Below are 20,894 nucleotides of genomic sequence, written 5' to 3'. Positions count from 1 at the left end.
ATTGTCTCAGATGTGCCAAGGGGGCTCCAGAGGGAAGTTAGGAACACCTTGCCGTGTTAGGATACTGAAAATAAGAAAAAAAGAGAGGGACTGGGGAGAAAGCATCATTTCCCTTCCTACTGGGCAATTCTGAATGCTCAGGATAAAACGTTCAGATGAAAAATAAAACAAAAAAAAAATCGGAGAAGGATGGAAGTTTGGGTGGTTGAATCTTTTCCTTTTCTTATGGAGATTTTTGGTCAGAGCCAATCAGGTTGGAGATTTCTGCTGCTTTGCTCCTGAAAGGAAAAGTGGGGGAAGGGAGAGAGAGAAGATGGCCACATTCTCCCTTTGAGCCACATGACCCATTTCCCATGTGACACATTCCAGAGCCTTGGAAAGGAGAAGGGAGGGGCACCAAGAGAGTGGGGCTGGGGGCGGAAAGATGGTTTAACAGTCAACCCTGCACAGCGTCATCTTGTCTTTCTACCAGGAAGCAGGCTATGAGCCAAGGGGAAGGCAGAGGACAGATATGAATGTGCTCCCGAGCTTCTCTGGTGGTTTATGGCATTCTCCAAACTCCTATGCAAGGGCTATTCCTGACCAAGAAGACCTAAGGAGACCATCTCTGAAATCAGGTCCGGATGAAGGTAGGTACTAAAGATCCCGCGGTATCGTGGCTGAAATTTGGCTCAGAGGAGATAATATCTTCTTTTTTCCAGGCAATTTGGAGATCTTGTCCTGTCTTAGATGAAGGTTAGGGGCTTTAGATTTGTTGCAGGTCCAGAAAAAATGCCTAGGTTGTTCTGTAAAATGAATAATTCACCAGCATAAGTGCCTGTTGACGAAAAATTAGACGGAAATTATATATAGTGGTAATTAATGATAATTGATGAAAAGGATTGTTTTTTCTTTATTCTGGAAAAAGAAAAAGATAATATTACTGAAACCAACTAGGTTTTATTATCACTGCAATAAAATTTTGTTTCATCCTTTTTCAGCTGCTTATTCTGTGCCCATGTTCCCAGAGGTTATTGACAGTGGTTTAGGGAGCCTGAGCGGGCACACATGCTGTTTCTTTGTGCTGTGTGATTGTCTTCCTTCTGCTATTCCTAATACTTGGGGTGCTTGTGATTGTTTTCAGCTCTGGTTTAGGACAGTAGACTGCCACCAAATTCCAAATATTATAGAATAACTCCTAAGAAGGCCCCCAGGAAGTTCTCAAAAGGATCTTCCAAAGTTACAGGCTAAAATAGTCTGCCGTGCACTCAAATCTTGGTATCTTTGACCCTTTCTACCCAGCACAAAGATGGGAGCTACCAAACTTAAGTTTTCTTTGGTCTTTATCTAACAAATAGTTATAAAGCTCTTGCTATGTGCAAGGCATCATTCTAAATCCAAACAATCAGTCAGTTAATCTTTCAAATAACCCTTGGAAGAAGGTATTATTACCACCCACATCGTAGAGATGAAGAAACTAAAGCACAGAGAAGTGAGGAAACTTTCCCAAGATCACACAGCTAGCAAAGAGTAGAAAGAGGATTTGGACCCAAGAAGCTTGACTCCAGAGCCCATAGTCTTAACCACTGAGCTACACTGCTTCCCTGTTGGTGTTATTTCAAATGATGTCAACAGTTGATTTGGCTACAAATTTTGTTCAGCTGATGCTACTGGAAGATTGAATCAGCTTGCCTGGCTAAAACAGATCCCCAGTGAAATCTTTATTTAATCTTGAATTATCCCAATAATCCCAATTATTGAATTATCCCAGTAATTACCCCAATAATCCCAATGGCCACATTCTGTACCCCCAGATAACCCAGTAAGTAATTACTTGTTCTTCTCCTCTCTTTGTGCTGTGTAGATATCTGGTAGTAAAACACCGTGTTACTATGGTGACCAGATGATGTCTAAAGGAAAAAAAATCCAGAATTACATCATGGTTGATTTTTTTTTTAATCAAACCTAGAAACATTCTCTCATCCTCAAAACCTGGTAACAAGACCAGCCTAAGCATATTGTCTTTCAAAGCACTTACCTGGTTTTCAAAGTAAAATAAATAGATTAAAAACTTCTAAAATTATGAACACAAACCATAACGCAAAGCAACCAGATTTATTCTTTTAAAATAATATTATCATACTTTAAAATAAGGAAATAGACCTCTTTGCAAATTATTTTAGGTTTTTAAAGGGAAAAAGAGGAAGTTTGCTTTTTTTAGCTTCTGGAAATTTCTGAGATATAAGGATTTCCTCCCTTTGGTCTGTGTAGTTTCCCTTCTGGCCCTTGACAATAAAAGATGACTGATCTCATTCTTATATGCTGTGGGAAAATTAAGAGAAGTTACTAGGTCTAAAGTACAAAGAGGAAGAAAAAGGATAGGGCTCTAAAACTTGTGAAATTCTTCATTAATGAGGTGTTTCCCTTCAGGGTTTCATTGAAAAATAATTTGAGGAGTAATTGTGTTCCCTACAATGTTAAACTTTAGTCCTTTAGAATAAGCCTTTGATCCCTGAGTAACACTTTTACTCTCTTATAGTCATCTGAAGTGAGCTTCTTGAGAGAAGGAACTATACCCTTCCATCTTTGGAATTCCACATCTTACTTAGCACCAGGCCTGCTTTGTGGTAAACTCTCAGTATACATTTGCAAATGCAAAATGGGAAGACTCAAGACTCTGACAGCATTCTGACGGAGCCAGTTTGGGGGCCGTGCCTGTTTTGCTGTGTGTGTTCAGAGGAAGGATAGTGAGGAGGTAAATATGTAGGCAGAGAGAACTTGGCAACAGTTAAAACTGTGCCTGAAATTTATATATGCTAGTTAGATGACCCTGGAGCAGCAGCGAGCTGGAGTTCAAGAAGTATCCATAAAGTCTTTCCTGGGCATTACCAATCCCCCTGATGTTTTATTTATATGCAGAATGAAGTTCTCCTGATGTTTTTATTTATATCTAGATGGAGGCACCCCTAACAGTCTCATTTTCCTCTGACTGGCACAGCTCCCAAAACTGCAACAGCTCACCTTGGGTGGAGAGTGAATGTCTTGAAAAGGTCAAGTCCCGCCCCACGCAGGCCTCTCCTACTCAGTCGTGGCTTCCAGTGCCCAGAACACTGCACCAAGAGCTCACAGGGCTACAGAACTCCTCCCTAGGGAACGCTGGGATCTTCAGTGTCAGCATGAGTCGGAGCCAGACTGCCTTTCCCAAACCATGGCAGTTAGGACCTGAGGGAAAAAGATTGTCTCATGGAATCTTGAAAGCCTGCTTAGGATTTGAATTCAAGTTAACAGGCTGGCTAGGCTTGAAATAGTCACCTTTCCTGATAATATACACAAATGTAACCTATTCTATTATTTTTTCCATCTCATTAAAGTATTGAGGAGAGGAACAGTAGGGTTTATGGATAAGGTGTGGGTCCTTGAATCCTCTCCACTCATCCTCCCTACCTCCAGTGTTAACTGCTGAGTGAGCTGTGCCAAAGAAACAGCCCTGCTGGAAGCAGAACAGCGGGCAGGTGCTGTGTGCCCTCCACACTCGTGCAGGACTTCTCGGACAGGCAGGGCTAGTGCACACAGAGGCTTAGACCTGGAAGCCTCACTGGGCTGCCTACTCCTCCCTCTCAAATCTGAAACGGGCCAACCTACTCCATCAGCTGAGCAGGAGAAGATAGAACAGAAAGAGAAAGTGGAGAGGCCTCCCCTTGCAGAGAGGCCTTGCCACATACGCTTTCAACCTGGAGGCTGGGTATGAGAGAGGACAGAAGAAGAGCGACAAAGAGCACGGCGGGAGGATGGGACAGAGTGATGCCTGGGTCCTGCCTTTCAGACACAGTAACTTGCCCGCTGCTAGTAAACCCTGCCAGATGAGCCAGGCCCTGCCAGTCCAGTGATGAAACCCTTTCCTACAGTGTATACGTAGGGAGGGGGAAGGAATAGAGAGAGGGATGAGAATGTGGTACAGCTTCTCCTCCATGAGCCAAGGCAAAAAATGGGATGAAATGGGAGGTGGGCTCTCCAAGAGGAGAGGAGTTAGCATCATGAATATGTTTCCCTGTTTGTAGAGTCACTTCCCTTGGCTAACTTTTTTTTTTTTTTTTTGAGGAAGATTAGCCCTGAGCTAACATCTGCTGCCCATCCTCCTCTTTTTGCTGAGGAAGACTGGCCCTGAGCTAACATCTGTGCCCATCTTCCTCTACTTTACATATGGGACACCTGCCACAGTGTGGCTTGACAAGCGGTGCCATGTCTGCACCCGGGATCCAAACCGGCGAACCCCAAGCCACCAAAGCAGAATGTGCGAACTTAACCACTGCGCCACCAGGCCGGCCCCTTGGTTAAACTTTTAAAGCAGCCATATCCTGGAGCCCTTCATCCAGCAGACTTCCCTAGGCACTGGATATCTGTCATGTTTAATCATGAAAGAAACTCTATACTACGCATTATTAGCTTCAATCTCTGATCAGAAAAGTGAAGCTCAGAGAGATTAACTAACCTGCCCAAAGTCACACACAGCAAGTAGAGGCAGGATCTGAAACCAGGTCTTTCTTATTCTGTGCTCTTTCCACTCTATCACAAGTGAAGTTCTTTCCTCTACATTCTTTGAAATATGTATATATTTTGGATATTAGATGAATACAAATACAGGTCTAGAAAATTTGGAAAAGAGAAATATAAAAGTATAATGAAAATAAAAATCAGTCACGATCTTGTCACCTAGAAACAACCCCTGTTAACGTTCTGATGTGTTTCTTGTCAGTCTTTTCAAGGCATATAATGAAAATGATGGCGAACATTTGTGAAGCCCTCGCTCTGTTGTAGACATTGTTCTCAGCTCCTTTCTTGTGTCATTTATTTTATTCTCACAACAAATCAATAAGGCAGATGCTGCTATTATCCTAATTTTGCTGGTAAAGACACTCAATAAGCACAAAGACGTAGAGTAACTTGCCAGAGTCTACACAGGTAATAAATGATTTGAAACCCAGGCAGGTTGGCATTAGAGCAGGGTTCTCACCCTCAGCATGGCTGGGAGTTTGGACCAGATACTTCTCTGTTGCGGGGGGCTCTCCTCTTTGTTGTCGAATGTTTTAGCAGCATCCCTGGCCTCTACCTACCAGATGTCAGTAACACCCTCCTCCCCCAGTTTGACAGCGAAGAATGTCTCCAGACATTGCCAATGTCCCCTGGGAGGCAAAATTACCTTTGAACCACTGCTCTAGGAGCCCATGCTCTCAAGCACTACGCTGTACAGCCTCTTCCTATTTAAAATGTACATCGGGTTATTTTCTTCTGCATTTAAAGAAGGAAATACACCTTCAAATTTGAGTGCAGGCTCTGAAAGCTTTCTGGAATGTAAATGACTTTATAAATCGTAGGTAGGAGATTAGCTACTTCTAGAAAAATGCTCAGTAGTAGACTTTTATAATAGGTAGGGGAGAATAACCGCATTTCTCTCTCTTGTGACATTTTTACTGGTCCTCTGAGTCAGGCCCCCTTAGCCTTCAAGCATTCGGGTCTCAGGTGTGCACTTCTGACAGAGCAGGGCAGTGCTTATCAACCAAAGTGTCAAAATGTGTCCCAAACAGTTGCAAATAATTGCTTGCTAGTAAATAAAGTACCAAAGTTTGCCAGTGACTTATTTTTAAAAATAAGTTAGAATAAATTTAAGGATATCTATATCATTATTTTCTTTTCAACATGACTTCCTAGGTTGAAGATTAAGTGTTGGAGTTACAGGTCAAGCTCCTAGAGTGGCACATAATTCTGGGTATTCATGTGGGTTTGTCATATGTATGAGCACATTCGTCATGTCTGTCTCTGAAGAAGCAAGGTTGAAAATTGCTAGGTGATTTGGGTCAACCATTGCGGATATGCAGAGAGGATTAAAATAAGAAGCACTGAGAATTGATAGCAATAGTGTTTTAGCTTATAAAATGTCCCAAAATATATGGCACTAAAATATATGTTAGCCATATGAAACATATGCAAATATATATGTTCAACCATATTTTCAGTGACATCTGTTTACCTATAATTGCATAATTTGTCCATGAAAAATACACATTAATGGGGACCAGCCCCATGGTGCAGTGGTTAAGTCCAGCGCACTCTGCTTCAGCAGCCTGGGTTGGCAGGTTCGGATCCTGGGTGCGGACTTACACCACCTGTCAAGCCATGTTGTGGTGGTGACCTACGTACAGCATGGAGGAGGAATTGGCATAGATGTTAGCTCAGGGCTGATCTTTCTCAAGCAAAAAAAGAGGAAGATTGGCAACAGATGTTAGCTCAGAGCAAATCTTTCTCACCAAAAAAACCGCATTAATGCAAATTCAAATCTAACTTTTGCTCTATGAACTTGAAGGTGGCTTTCTGGGAAAACCCTCAGTGAGGACAGTGGTGCAGATCAAAATTTACCCAAAGTGTTGATGTGAATTTGATGCAAGACGTAATGTAAATGCTTCTGAAAAACAGAGTTCTTAGTAACTCCCTGTTCAGTGCTTATACGCAGTGCTTGACGAATCCTTCACCTTCTGTTCAAATAGCTGTAAGTCACGTCTACTGTACAGTGCTTTGCTTTGAGTATAATGAGTCTGGTCTCTGCCTCCCCACCTCTTTCCTATTTAAATTGTACTACTAGAGATGGTGATGCTGAAATCAGAGCATGGAAATGAAACTGAACATTTACCTCCAAAACAACTCTTGGCCTCCACTCTGACTCAATGAGCACACAGCAGGTACTCAAAAAATGTTTGCTGTAGGGAATTAAATTGAGTCTGGTGAGGTACAAATTTCTCGGCCAAATTGTTTTCTTCAGAATTTGGAAGACCCCATCCTGGGAAGAGAGGTGTGGAAAATTGGTAGAGGACAGTTGGGCTGTAGGAAGTGTTTCTCCCCTCCGAGAGGTTTGATAGTAGGCAGAATGGAAAGCAAACGCAGGTGGCAGGTCTTCTTTGACCAGACCACTTCTTGCAAGGGATCTTCAGTAAGAGATTGTTGGCACATCCGGGATTGTTATTGAGGGCTTGGCTGGCTCCTAGGTAGAATTCCTCTCTGATTTGGAGACCCACTCTGCTGCCCTTGGATGTCAAAGGCTCGCAGTGCTGGGCCCAGCAGCCCTAAATACGCTCTCAGGATGCACGCTCTGCGAGGTGAAAGTGGTGCCTGTAAGTTAAATGAATGTGTGCCTCTCGTCCCAGGTGATAAGCTCTACCTGTCAGTTTTAGTTCGTAGAGCTAAAATGACCTTAGAAATCATCTAGACCAACTCATTCATATTGCAGACGTGGAAATGGAGACTCAAGGAGGTTGATTTACTTGAAGTCCTTACACTGCTATTACAATGAAACTTGGGTCTCGTGACTCGCTGTTTAATGTCTATAATCAGAATTAGAACCCAGGTTTCTTAGCCCCCAGTCCAAGGTTTAAGGCGAAGTAGAAAGCACTACACTCTAAGCTTTTTGGGTGTCTAGTATCCTAGAGGCTGGTGGGGTGGTGGAAAGTGATAGAACGACTGGTATACATTTTAGTCTTTGCACTCAATTCTATAAGAAATGCTATACGGAATTAGTTTCTATTGCTGTTGTAACAAGGTGACACAAATTCAGTGCCTTAAGATAACAGCCATTGGTTATGTCACAGCGTTTCAGGCCGGAAGTCTGGGTGGGCCTGGCTGGCTTCTCCGCTCAGAGTCTCGCGAGGCTGGAATCGAGATGTTGGCGGAACTGTGTTCCTTTGTAGCAGCCGCAGGGACGGTTCCCCTTCAAATCCAGTGCCTTGTGGTTGGAGGACTAAGGTCACATTTCCTTGATGGCTGTCAGCTGGGGGCCACCCGTAACCCCTAGAAGCATCTCCCTGGTTCTTGCATGTGGACCCCTGTGCCTTAGAGCCAGCAACAGTGTGTCAGTTCCTTCTCGTGCTTGGGACCTCTCTCTGACTTCTGCTGCTGCATCTCTCTGCTACCAGCCAGAGAAAGTTCTCTGCTTTAAGGACTCATTAGACTGGGCCCACCTGGATAATCCAGAAAAATCATCCCAGTTGAAGGTCCACAGCCTTAATTATATGTGCAGAGTCTCTTCTGCTGTATAACGTAATATACTCACAGGTTCCAGATATTAGGACGTGAATATCCTTGGAGGGCCGTTCTGCCTACTACACACCTTATTTCCTTTAAGTAACGGCAAGGCTCCATCCTACCAGGCTAACGGGAAAGTCAGTGACAGACATTACTGGGGCTCTCTTCGTCTTCCTAGGTCCTGGGGTTCTAACTTACAATAAAATGTCTAGCGTGGTCCTTCTAGCCTTGGATGCCTCTGATTATAGCAGGGATGTAACTGTGGTCTGAGCTGGTGTGAGTCCTTGACCTGCTGCTTCAGGACCACCCCTGGGGTGGTGGACTCTTTTCCCAGCGAGGGCACTCTGCCTTGGATCCGCCTCCCCAGCTGCGCTCCTCCACTCCTGCCTGTCCCTTACCTGGAGCACAGTGAGGAAGTGAGGCAAGGGTCCCAGGCCTACAATTTTTTTTTTAAAAAAAGAAACAAAAATAGCTTTTTTGAGGTATTATTTACATACCGTAAAATTCACTCATTTTAAATATACAATTCAGTGATTTTTGTTAAGTTTACGGAGTTGTACAACCGTCACCATAATCTAATTTCAGAACATTTTCACCCTCTTAAAAAGATCTCCTGTGCCCATCCAGACCTCCCTTTTGCATGGCTCCAGGGGGCACAGTCATGTTCCTGGTTCAGAGGTTCTCATTTCTCCCTCCTCCGCTCTACAGAAGTCCTCTCAGAAACCTTAGCTTCCAGGAAGCAAGAGCCAAGGAAACGAGTTTGTCTCAGGCTCAATGCTACAACTCTCGTCTAAGACAAGGCAGCACTTAGGGTCGGGGTTCATTCTCAGAGGGGGATAGGGAAGAACATCCCAGCAGGGAGCACGGCCCTCATCACTATCTCGGTGACCTGCCTTGCCTCTGTGGGATGTGGTGGAGTCCTCCACTCGCACCCCGTGGGCATCCACTGGCTGCATGGAGCAGTGCCCTGCAGGGGCGTGAGTCCCCCGCTTCCTTCCTCCTCTAAGCAGAAGTAAAGGTATTCTTTCCTCCCAGCTTAAATGACCCAAGGGGAATATGGTGCGGAGTAGGATGGGAGAATAAGGCAACCAATCCATGGCACAAGAGTGGAAGAGGCACTTTGTCCCTCTAGGCCCCACCTACCCCTTTTTGTCTCTTCCTTGCCCCCCTGTGCTAGGTCCTTTTGACTGCAATGATTTCTGAGTCACCTCAAGGAGAACAGCCTATCACAAGAACAGTCCTAAGACTCCACCTCAAGGAACCTGAAACATTGTTCACAACCTGGAAGGTACCTGGGGATCCAAGGCAGCTTGGTGACCAGATTCCCTGGCCTGTCGTCTGTCTGGAGTAGGAGCCTAGAGAGTCTATCGTAGATGACCCCATTCTTCTCAGTCTCTGCTCCTCCTGCCTCCATTGCTTCCCTGAGCATCGGCCCTCCTACCGTGCTCTCTTAGAACAGCCTGCTCGTTTCTTTCATAGAACTTACTGTCTTTGTTTGAGCTTACTTATTACTTTCCTCGCCACCCCACCACAGCTAATTAGACAATGGTCTTCTTGAAGGTGGGGACACAGATTTGTTTGCCATTGTATATCAGTTCTTAGCACAGTACATACTGGTACATAGTATGATCTTAATATACGTTTATGGAATAATGAACAAATTAATGAAAACGAGCAAAGAACCTGAATAGACATTTCTCCAAACATATATTCAACTGCCAACTGGATATCTCTTCTTGGATATCTAATAAGAATTTAACTCATGCAGAATAGAATTATTGATTTCCAGCTCCCCAAACTTTTTCTCCTTCCATCCCAGACCCGCAAACCTGGGAGTCATTCCCATCCTCTGACCCCATCACACATCAGCAAATCTGTTGGCTCCATCTCCAAAATATTCTCAATGTCCATCTAGTTTCTCCACCTACACTGCTACCACCTAGGTCTTGGCCACCATCATCATGTACCTAGATGACTCTGATCACCTCTTAACGGGCCTCCCCACCCGCCTTCTACTGTTAGTCACCTACACGGCAACTAAAGTTGTATTTTTAAAACATAAATCAGGTCATACTCATTTCATTCCTTTGCTTAAAACCTGCAGTGGATTTCATTGCAATAAGAAAAGCATCCGAGGCCAGCCCAGTGGCACAGTGGTTAAGTTCTCACATTCTGCTTCGGCAGCCCAGGCAAGGGAGGAGTTGGGAAAGGCCATTGTGTAACCAGCCAACCATCTGCCATTCCATTTCCCATCAATTCTTGGTCCCTCATTCTGCTTTATTTTTCTCCATAGCACTAACCGTTTCTTTATTATTTACATGTTTCTTTGTTTGGCTGTTTATTATTTGTTTCTCCCACTAGAGGGAAGTTCCATAAAAGCAGGGACCTTGTCTGTCTAGTTAACTTGTGTATCCCCAGCAATTAGCACAATCCTGGCTCATACTAAGTGATAAAAAATATTGGGTAAATGTATGATTGAAGACTATTTTGCATATATCATCTTAAGAAAATAGTCACTTTTTGGTTTGTTCTGGTTTTTGGGTTTTTTTTGAGGAAGGTTAGCCCTGAGCTAACATCAGTCACCAAACCTCTTCTTTTTGCTGAAGAAGACTGGCCCTGAGCTAACATCTTCCTCTATTTTATATGTGGGACACTGCCACAGCATGGCTTGATAAGCAATGTATAGGTCCGTGCCCAGGATCCGAACTGGTCAAACCCCAGGCCGCAAAAGCAGAGTGCACAAACTTAACCACTATGCCACTGGGCCAGCCCCCCAAAATAGTCATTTCTTGGGGTGAGGTTTCTTGGTGTTTATTTCTCTTTTTCTTTCCCATTTTATCTGACTTTGCAGGTCTTGTGTGAACAGCAGAGAGACAGGGAAGTTCAGCATTATTAATCCTGGCTCTGCATCCCTTCTGCATAGAACTCTACTCAGGGCAGTTGGGGTGAGAAATAATGGGGAGTGTCCTTTGTACAGACCCCGAGAGGTGCCAATATTGTGGCACCTGACATTTTCTCCTACAACATGGTGTGCAAAGAATTTTGGGAGGACTACAGCTTGCAGTCAACATCAGCCTTCCTGTGGGGTAAAGCTCAGGCTCCTTTCTGTTCTGTTCCTTTGAGTAGGGTTTTTCCACTGCTAGCCATCCCTGCACAAAACTATCAAGTAGGGGGAGGTTGTCTTCCTCACCTTCGCCCTTTCACCCTTCACCCAGCCCTTCCCATAATGGCACCCCATCTTCATTCTCTCAGATACTCAGATTTGTTTTTGGCATCTCTTCTGTTTTCATTTTCACTAAGATCATCCATCTCAGAGATGGAGGGGATCTCACATCACTACTCTACTGATAATATGTAAAAATGTTTACTCTTTAAGAAGCATTTACATTTTAACAAGGACCTTGACTTTAAAAGAATGATACTCTAACGGTGAGAGAAGTTGGGGGGATAGAAGACTTCCTGGTTTCCAGAAATCATGCCAAGGATGCTGACTCTGTTTATGTCTGATATTTTAGAATTCATGTGAAGGGCAAAGAAAGGCAAAGGTGATAGAAGAGTAATAGTTCCTTAAATCTAGATATGTGGAATTCCTCACCTAGAAGTATTCCTTGGTATCTATGGGCTATTTTGTGAAGTTAGAAGAGGCTATTTTGAAGATGCCTCTCTGTTCAAAACATCATCCTCCCCTTAAAAAAATAACCAATATCCAAACAAAAAGAAGGTATGACCCATCTGGTCTCAGGAAACTGCTTGATCCCAGTTGGGAAACAGATAGAAGGGCACAGAGCTGGAAATATTCTGGAGGAATATTTATATATATGATATAATAGGAGGAAAGGGGAAGGGACATTAGAGAAAATTCCAGACTTGGAAGCCCGTGATACTAGGAGTCTCAGATGGTGCAGAAGAAACTGTTTTCACTGAAAGTGTGAGGTTCTTTTGCAATTATTCAAAATTATCTAATGGAAATAATTTAAGCAGAATGGATTCTATATCCTTTTGAGAAGGACATGTTCAATCCAGTTATATTACCTGTTTTGGTTTAGGGTATAGAAAAAAGTGTTATTTAGCTGATATGTCACTAAAAAAATCATCCCTAACTTGGAGAAAGGTTGTGTTTATTTATTTGGACCTCAGTGATTTTCGCCTTAAGAACAATGACGTGAATGATGATTTGGTACCCAGGCCCCTTCACAAAAGCCATTCACCCTTAACAAAGCTAAATTAAGTGACTAATGTTAGTATTATCGCTAGAGTATGTGATGTGTGATGTGGTTACGAAAATTTGCTTGTCATGTGGCTTATGAGACTTTCATGGACCGACAGTAGTGAGAGGGCTAAGTTTTTAAGCGCTTGCTATTGCCGACACTGAGCTGGATGTTTTACAGAACTACACAAAGATAGCATGCATCGAGGCTTTTCCTCATACCAGGCGGACTGGCTTGTATTAACTTATTTAGCCTCTGTGCATATATTATCTCATCTAGTCCTCATAATAACTAAGTGAAAGAAGGACTAATTTTCTTTATTTTAGATAAGAAAACAAGCTCAAGAGGCTTAGGTGACATATCCAGGTCACACAACTAGTTAGTGAGTAACAGATGTAGGATTCATACTTTAACAGTCTGACTTCAAAGCCTGCATACATAGCCGCTTTGCAATATTCCTATATTGTGAGATGAAAAATAGATGTTTCTCAGTAGAAGATTATGTTCTGGGTGTAGGTTTGTCAGATTTAGCTAAAAATACAGGACACCAGTTCAATATTGTATGGGATATTGCATGGGACACATTTATGCTAAAAATTACTTATTTATCTGAAATGCACATTTAACTGGGAGTCCTATATTTCCACCTGGCGACCCCATCTGGGTGACACATTATGAGAACATGTCTCACTGTCTCTGGTTTTCCTGTTCCCCCACCACAGTCAGCTGGTGGCTGCCTGGGCCTTATGTATTTCTATAAAGCTCTTAGCTCGGTGTCCACACCTGAGCCATAGCTCGGGCCCAGAAAGCCAAGTAGCCAGTGAGGAAGCTTCTGAAGAGCTGATGGGGGCTTCTTAGCCATTTGTAAATTCATGGATGTGTATAAGTTCAGGACTTCCGGATAGGTTGCCCTGTAAACCCCACCCTACTAGAAGCGGTGGGCTGGTAAATGTTTAACAGCTGGCTCTGCAGGGAAAAAACCTGGTCTGTGGTGTTGTCAGTTTCCATGGTGCGGATATTCCTGTCATGGCTGATTCATGATACCAACCTGATGTCACTGAACCTGGAGTTGGGAAGAAATCAGCACAGCTGGCTCTGGGAAGCCCGTGCAAGTCAGCCCCAGCCCATCTCTGTTGTGGGCATTTCTTATTTTCATTTAGAGGCAAATCAAGGCTACATAACAATGAAAGGTTTAAGAGAAATATCTACCACCATGGTATGTTCTAAATCACAATTAAAATCTAAAAGAGACAATTTCCTACTTGGGGTAATACCATTGATCAAACTTTTTCCTTACTTCAATTCAAACTGAAGTCTGGAGTTCTGCTTTCATTCTGCCTTTAAAAGGCAACAGTTGATCATCCATCATAATGAATTTCCAATCCTCTCCTATTCTTTACTCTGGAGAAAGGCTACATTTCCAGACCAACATGTCTATGCACTTTTGATGCTAAGCTTCGGTGCAGTATATGGTGGGAGTGATTTTTTTTTCCCCAAATGTTCACTATGTGACATATTTCTGAGCTAGCATATTGAACAGATGTATCTGTGGGTAGGCAAGAGGCTGTGGGAGAATAACTTTATATTCCTGTATTTGATTGAGGAGTCAAGAAAGACCTGGCCATGTACAGCCAGTTTGACTCTCTGAATTCAGATCCAGCCCTTTATGGCCTCCCTGGGCATGAATCCCAGTGGTGGTTAAGACCATGAGCTTTGACTGGAGTGAGGCAGTCCTGGGGTGACCTCTGTCCAACTGCATGACCTTGGGGAAGAACTTCAGTTTTTTCATTTGTAAAACAGGGCTAATAATATTACCTACTCCAAAGGGCTACACAAATGTAGTACCTGACATGTAGTAAAAAATCAGTACCAACTCTGGGAAGGACTAATGTTATGACTACTGTCGTCGTTGTAAGTAATCTTCGTGCTCATTAGTAAACAGCCTCATGTATCTGTTTAGGTGCAGCAGATACTTCCCAATCTACAGAAAATGTTCCTGGCTTTTTTCCCCAACCAAATTATGTAAAACTTCAACGTTATAAAAATTCTAGTTTGACATTAAATTTTTGAACAAATCTCAGAAATGAAAATGGTCTTGCTACATTGTGAGAATGTCTATGAATCTTTATAATTTCACGAGGGGGAGAAATCCTTCGTTAGGATTTTTTGAGTCTAGAAGAACCTAACCAGCAGTTGATATGCTTAGCCAGGAATAGCCCCTGGCAGAACTGTAAAGTAAACAAAGTGTGTCATCTGTGCCCCTCTGTTCCTCTTCTTAGTTTCTAATCATTCATACTCTCACCCATCCATCAAAGTTTGATTTTCAAAAAGTTAAAATCATGACTCTCATACAACTATAGAATGAACATATGTCAAAGATTTATTAACTTATTACCAAAAGAGCCAATGAAATAATTAGGCTGGATCCAAGAGCATTTGAAGAAATGGGTGTAGGGTTTGGTTTTGGTTTTGTTTTTTCAAAAAGAATGGCGCCATAAAATTACTAGGTAGACACAAAACTGGTTAATGTCCTACAGGGCAATAAGTCCGCAACCTTTAGGGTTATTTTTTCTGCTAGACAGAAATCTGCATGTTAACGTGTAACTTCACAGCGTCTGGGCTCTAGACATATAGTAAAGATCAAAATCAAGCACAAATACATTCTCCCAGAGAACTAAATAATCCTTGAGGCAGCCCGTTCAAACATTAGACATTAGAAAGATTTGCTATACTCCCCTTTGCCTTATTTTCAAATACTGGATCATTTTTATTAACACATCTATCCATTTATTTATTCAAAAAACCTTTATTAAAATCTATATGCCCTAGGGACGTAGAGACAAGGACAGTCCCTTTCCTCAAGGAACTTATAACCTAATGGGGGAGACAAACATTGAAAATAAAAATTACAATACAAAGTGATAAGGCGTGTTTCCCCTCCCAGGCTCCCCAGGGTCCCATCATTACAGAGGTCTACCCAGTCCCCAGTTCTAGACTGTGTCAACCCATCCAATGTTGTCGCAATGTATTTATTAAAACACATCTCTTAAGGCCAGATAGATGAACGATTCCTCTCTTAGATAATATATTGATAGAGATATATTTTAATAAGGGCCTTCAATACTCAGCCCGATGGAGTGTCCCACGATAGTCTCAGAACCGGTCGGAAAGAGGTAGGTTGAGCAGGAAGGAGGTGAAGATGTCTTTTCCTGTCGCTGCTAAAATTGCTGCATATGCACGACCCAGACATAATTACTAATTAAGCAGAAACACTAAATTACTAATTTCAGAAACACTTCTTTGAAGATGTCTTTATTTCCAAATTAATGGAGCAGGGGGGACCTTTCGGAAATTTTACTTTGGGACTCTAGAATTTAGTTATAATATGGCAGACTATTCTTTCTGGGGAGGGGGTGCAGGAGCCCGTCCGCGAATACCACACTACCGTCACTCTCCCTTAAATGAGAGCTCTATTTCTTGTAGCAGTTGACCTGGGTGACTTCCATTTCACCCTCTCTCATCAGGAGTCCTGTTTGTCTCTGTCACCATGGTCACCGAGGCTTCACTCCCTGAGAATACACAGTGGTTTTCTAGCTCAGGGTTTAATTCTCCTAGCAGAGCCCCCTAGAGTAGGAGTCGTGCATTTCAGTTCTCTGTCCCTGTGGATTCAATTCAGTAAATATTTAATAAGCAATTATTAATGTAAAGAACTTCAGTGGAAGCTGCAGAGCATGGAAGAAGGATAACACCAGCTCCCCAGGAGCCCATTGTTTAGTTGGCAAAGACACAAATGTGGAAGTCATTCTAAAGGAGTGATTCTTAGTCTTGGCTGTGCATTAGGAGATCCTGGGAAACTTTGAAACCCAGGGCCCAAGCTGCGCTCCAGACCAATTAAATTAGACTCCCTGGGAGTAGGACCCAGGCATCAGTATTTTTTTAAAGCGCCCTGGGAAGAGTCCAGTGTGTTGCTAAGCTAGAGAACCGTTACTCTAAAGCAAAAGAAACTTGGAAGATGCTGCAGTAAAGGACTAACAGAGTGCTGTATGAACAAGGATACCGCAACCCATCTGGATATGCTAATATTTGTATCCACTGTCTGACCACAGTTCAGCCCATCAATGCGGAAAACAGAGCCTCTCGTAACCAGGGGAAAAATTTAGGTCAGTTTGATCATAAGGCATTTAGAAACTATATGCTCTGGGGCGTATGGTCTGCAGGAAACTCTGTTTCTGAGGGGAAAAGTTCCCCAAAAAGGATCCACCTGGAAGGATGACCCCCAAATTCATTCCACACACTCTCTCTCTCCCTTGGAGTGTTTTTTTATTCCCTTGTCTCCCGAAGAAGACCTATTCATCCTCCAAGCCCCCAGTTCAGACCTCACCTCCTTTGTGAAGCCTTTCCTTTTCTTCCTCCTATCTCTCAAGCAAAATTGGGTCCCTATTTTTCTCTGCCACTTAGCTCCTTGTCTGTTTTTAGCAGTTTATTATAATAACTCTAGAATTTTGTTATAATATGGCAGACAGCTTATTCATACATTCACCCTCGCATGGGCCTCACTTACCTTTCTTTTCCTAGTCCCTAGCACAGGGCCTTGGTTTACGGAATGAATGAACAGCTGCAGCAATTTTAGGTAGAGTCAGAAAAGTCATGCCATCATCAGGGGAGACCTAGACTCAGGAACTCCTCAGGCTCCCTTGTCCCGTTTCTGAGCATCAGGGTTCTCTGCCTCCCAGGGTGGGGCTGGAGAAGTCGGCAGACACACTCACTGGTGGAAGTAAAGTAGCTGGAGGAAGTGATGGAAGGAGGCCTCCCGGTGCTCCCTCGTGGAGGTGAGCCTGAGTTTCATCCACAGTTTTGCTGTGAGAGGAGGAGAGAAACAGAAGGAAGTTCACAGGTTTTAAAGTGTCTTTACTGGGGGCTGGCCTGGTGGCACAGCGGTTAAGTTCGCATGTTCCGCTTTGGCGGCCCGGGGTTCGCCAGTTTGGATCCCCGGTGTGGACATGGCACCACTTGGCACGCCATGCTGTGGTAGACATCCCACATATAAAGGAGAGGAAGATGGGCAAGGACGTTAGCTCAGGGCCAGGCTTCCTCAGTAAAAAGAGGAGGATTGGCAGCAGATGTTAGCTCAAGGCTAATCTTCCTCAAAAATAAAAAAAAAGAATAAATAAAAAAAATAAAGTGTCTTTATTGACCACAGAAAAGTGTTTGTGCCACCAACTTCTGTTTTATTTAGGCCACAGACATCCCCCAAAAGTTTAGAACAGCTCTTTCTGTCTGGGAAAATTGCTCGTCTGTTTTATTTTTAAACTTTAAATCTTAAAAAAAATTTTTTTTGGCATTTTGTAGTTTTACACATATGAAGGTGAAAAGATTATTTCAATTTTTTAAGTACGAGGGTCACGCATTCCAGATTTTCTAGGACAGTGCTAATTTTAGAGCTTAGATTCTTTTTCAGACTCTGTATCCTGATTTTTTTATATGGAAAGTATGGTTGCTGTTCCTACAATTGACTATCAACCAGCCAGTCATGCTCAAAGGTCCTTTAGTAGTCAAAATGTCTGATTATCTTGCATTCCTCTTTGAGAAATTAAGTAGGGCTGCCTCACAAACAAAAAAGCCTGAAGGTGACACGGAACCGGCATTTGGTACATCACCCTGAGCTCCAAACTTTTATTGAATGTGGTTTCTTGGTGAGGACAGTATATATTAACACTCCCCTCCCTAACACAAATCAATGCAAAAATCCTTCAAGGAAAAATGAGTCATTAAGAACTATTCTTTAATCCCACCTCCAAAACGTCAGCAAAGTTTTTTTCATGAGGTATAGTCGCAGGAGGCCACCCAGAGGGACACTCGGCCTTGCAAGAGCCTGTTGCTGGAACGCCCTCCCTTTGTGCCAGAGGCCAGATGGAATTGCTCTGGTTATTATGGATTCAACTGCTATGTTTTCTTTCTCTGTTTCATAGACTCAGACCAAATTAAACCTTACTCATTGACTGCGACCAAAGTCACCTCAATTTTAATTGAATGGCCCACAATGATACAATCTTTTTACCTATTAAGGAGTGTAACTTTTTTTTTATCACTTTCAGTACAAAAAATAAATGCTAAACTTTGTAATATTCTTTCATCTCTAAGGATCATAAGCATTTAAAAAGTTGCTGAGTAACAGTTATAGCAGGTTGTTTTTAATCATCTGAATGCCATAAGGTTTCTAGTAACCGGGTTACATTCTTTAGAGAACGTCTTGTATGTTCTCCAGTCAATATGTCATTTTATGAAACAGTAACAGCAGAATAGCATCAAAATGTCATTGATGGCTGGCAAGTTATTAACACATGAACCACATCATCTTTTGGAAAAAGCAAGCTATTTTCAGATGTCATTAAATTAGGAGCTAGTCTGGCTCATGTAGAAGTGTTATGGTCGCTCCATGTGCGTCTGTAATGCTTCTGTAATGGAAATTCTGCAGTAAGTAAGGACAGCGTCCTTCCCAGTACCCAGCCAGTCTGTACTCACAGGTTCCCGTTAGCTTTTTCTGTAGCTGACATCTGTGTGTTTCCATCTGCCCGTTTTCCTCTCTTGCAGCCTCATTACTTTCGTGTTATGACATTCAGGAACTTCTCAGATACTTGCCCAAAATTCCAACAGCTCTTTAGTTGAGGGTTGCACCCTTACCATGAGCCAGATTTGAGCTCCCTATCCCTCTGTGATGCCCAGTGAGTGAAGGGAACAAAGGTATGTTTAGGAGTGGGGCTTGGTATGAGTTCACCCACATTTGACTAAGAGTCAAGAGACGGGGAGGCCAGAGAGAGCCTGAGCTGGAATCCAGCTAAAACAGCTCCTAAAATGAAAGAGAAATGGGTGAGAGGTTTTTTTTTTTTGGATAGATAGCAGACATATTTTCCTGACAATGCACAAATCCTACTCATTGACAAATGACAACCAATTTAAGTGTCAAGTAAGATTGTTAGTCTTAGGAGTCAATCTGTGTAACACCATTTTAACAGGAGGCCTTCTTCTTTTCTTATCCAGAACTAAGAGAAAAAAAATGAATATGGTTTTTGCTCACAGAATGGATGACAGCAAGCCGCCCCTGGTTGTTCCTACACTTCTGGTGCCCCTCCAAAACCACAGCTGCACTGAAACAGCTACACCTCTGCCAAGCCGTGACCTGACGGAATTCTCTGAGGAGCACAGCTGGATGAGCAACAGAACAGACCTGCAATATGGGCCGAAACCCGGGGAAGTGGCCACCGCCAGCATTTTCTTTGGGGCCCTGTGGTTGTTTTCTATCTTTGGCAATTCCCTGGTGTGCTTGGTCATCCACAGGAGCAGGAGGACTCAGTCCACCACGAACTACTTTGTGGTCTCCATGGCGTGTGCCGACCTTCTCATCAGCGTGGCCAGCACGCCTTTCGTCCTCCTTCAGTTCGCCACTGGCAGGTGGACGCTCGGCAGTGCGATGTGCAAGGTTGTGCGGTATTTTCAGTATCTCACCCCCGGCGTCCAGATCTATGTTCTGCTCTCCATCTGCATAGACCGCTTCTACACTATTGTCTATCCTCTGAGCTTCAAGGTGTCCAGAGAAAAAGCCAAGAAAATGATTGCAGCATCATGGGTCTTTGACGCAGCCTTTGTGACCCCCGTGTTCTTTTTCTATGGCTCCAACTGGGACAACCACTGTAACTATTTCCTCCCTTCCTCCTGGGAAGGAACTGCCTATACTGTCATCCATTTCTTGGTGAGCTTTGTGATTCCATCTGTCCTCATAATCTTATTTTACCAGAAGGTCATAAAGTATATTTGGAGAATAGGCACTGACGGCCGAACAGTGAGGAGGACAATGAACATTGTCCCAAGGACAAAAGTGAAAACTATCAAGATGTTCCTCATTTTGAATCTATTGTTTCTGCTCTCCTGGCTGCCTTTTCATGTCGCTCAGCTGTGGCACCCCCATGAACGAGACTACAAGAAAAGTTCCATTGTGTTCACAGCCATCACATGGATATCCTTTAGTTCCTCAGCCGCTAAACCTACTCTATATTCAATTTATAATGCCAATTTTCGAAGAGGAATGAAAGAGACTTTTTGCATGTCCTCGATGAAATGTTACCGAAGCAATGCTTATACTATCACAACCAGTTCAAGGATGGCCAAAAAAAACTATGTTGGCATTTCAGAAATCCCTCCCACGGCCAAAACTGTAACCAAAGACTCAATCTATGACTCATTTGACAGAGAAGCCAAGGAAAAAAAACTTGCTTGGCCCATTAATTCAAATCCACCAAATACTTTTGTCTAATGTCTCAGAATTCTTTCAATTATTGTGATGCGCCAGAGATTAAAAAACTTTATAAAAACAGCGCTATCTATATATTTTTTCAATCAACTTTTGGAGGGAAGTGTTTTATTTTGTCACATGGATTCACTTATTGGTTAGAGTTTTTGTGGGTTTTACTTTAGGTGCTTTTTGTTTTAGGGGAAGCGTCCACCTTGAGCTTCAGTCAACTGTCCTTTTACTATATTAGTTACTTGCATAAAAAAGAGAATGCTTTCCTGCATTTTATTTACCATTCAGTCCAAAAAGCACAAACCATACACATAGTCTTTGATTAATGACTCAACCTAGTTTCA

At 42.9% G+C, this 20,894-nt stretch overlaps 1 protein-coding gene across 1 annotated transcript; it reads left to right on the top strand.

The window, feature by feature from the left end:
* Positions 1–288: 288 nt before the first annotated feature.
* On the top strand, positions 289–20,642 carry GPR19 (G protein-coupled receptor 19). Its single transcript, XM_044775151.2, has 2 exons — positions 289–629; positions 19,293–20,642. Exon 2 carries the CDS (start codon positions 19,309–19,311, stop codon positions 20,560–20,562), a length of 1,254 nt encoding a protein of 417 aa, XP_044631086.1. The 5' UTR covers positions 289–629; positions 19,293–19,308; the 3' UTR covers positions 20,563–20,642.
* Positions 20,643–20,894: the final 252 nt, after the last annotated feature.

The sequence above is a fragment of the Equus asinus genome, chromosome 22 (genome assembly GCF_041296235.1).
Source record: "Equus asinus isolate D_3611 breed Donkey chromosome 22, EquAss-T2T_v2, whole genome shotgun sequence".
In the NCBI taxonomy this organism is placed as follows: domain Eukaryota; kingdom Metazoa; phylum Chordata; class Mammalia; order Perissodactyla; family Equidae; genus Equus; species Equus asinus.
The sequence above is the reverse complement of the archived record's forward strand: the minus strand, read 5'-3'. Positions and strand labels throughout refer to the sequence as shown.

What these genes read in the sequence shown, in the direction of transcription:
- GPR19 (XM_044775151.2), top strand. Translation starts at nt 19,309, where the DNA reads ATGAATATGGTTTTTGCTCACAGAATGGATGACAGCAAGCCGCCCCTG.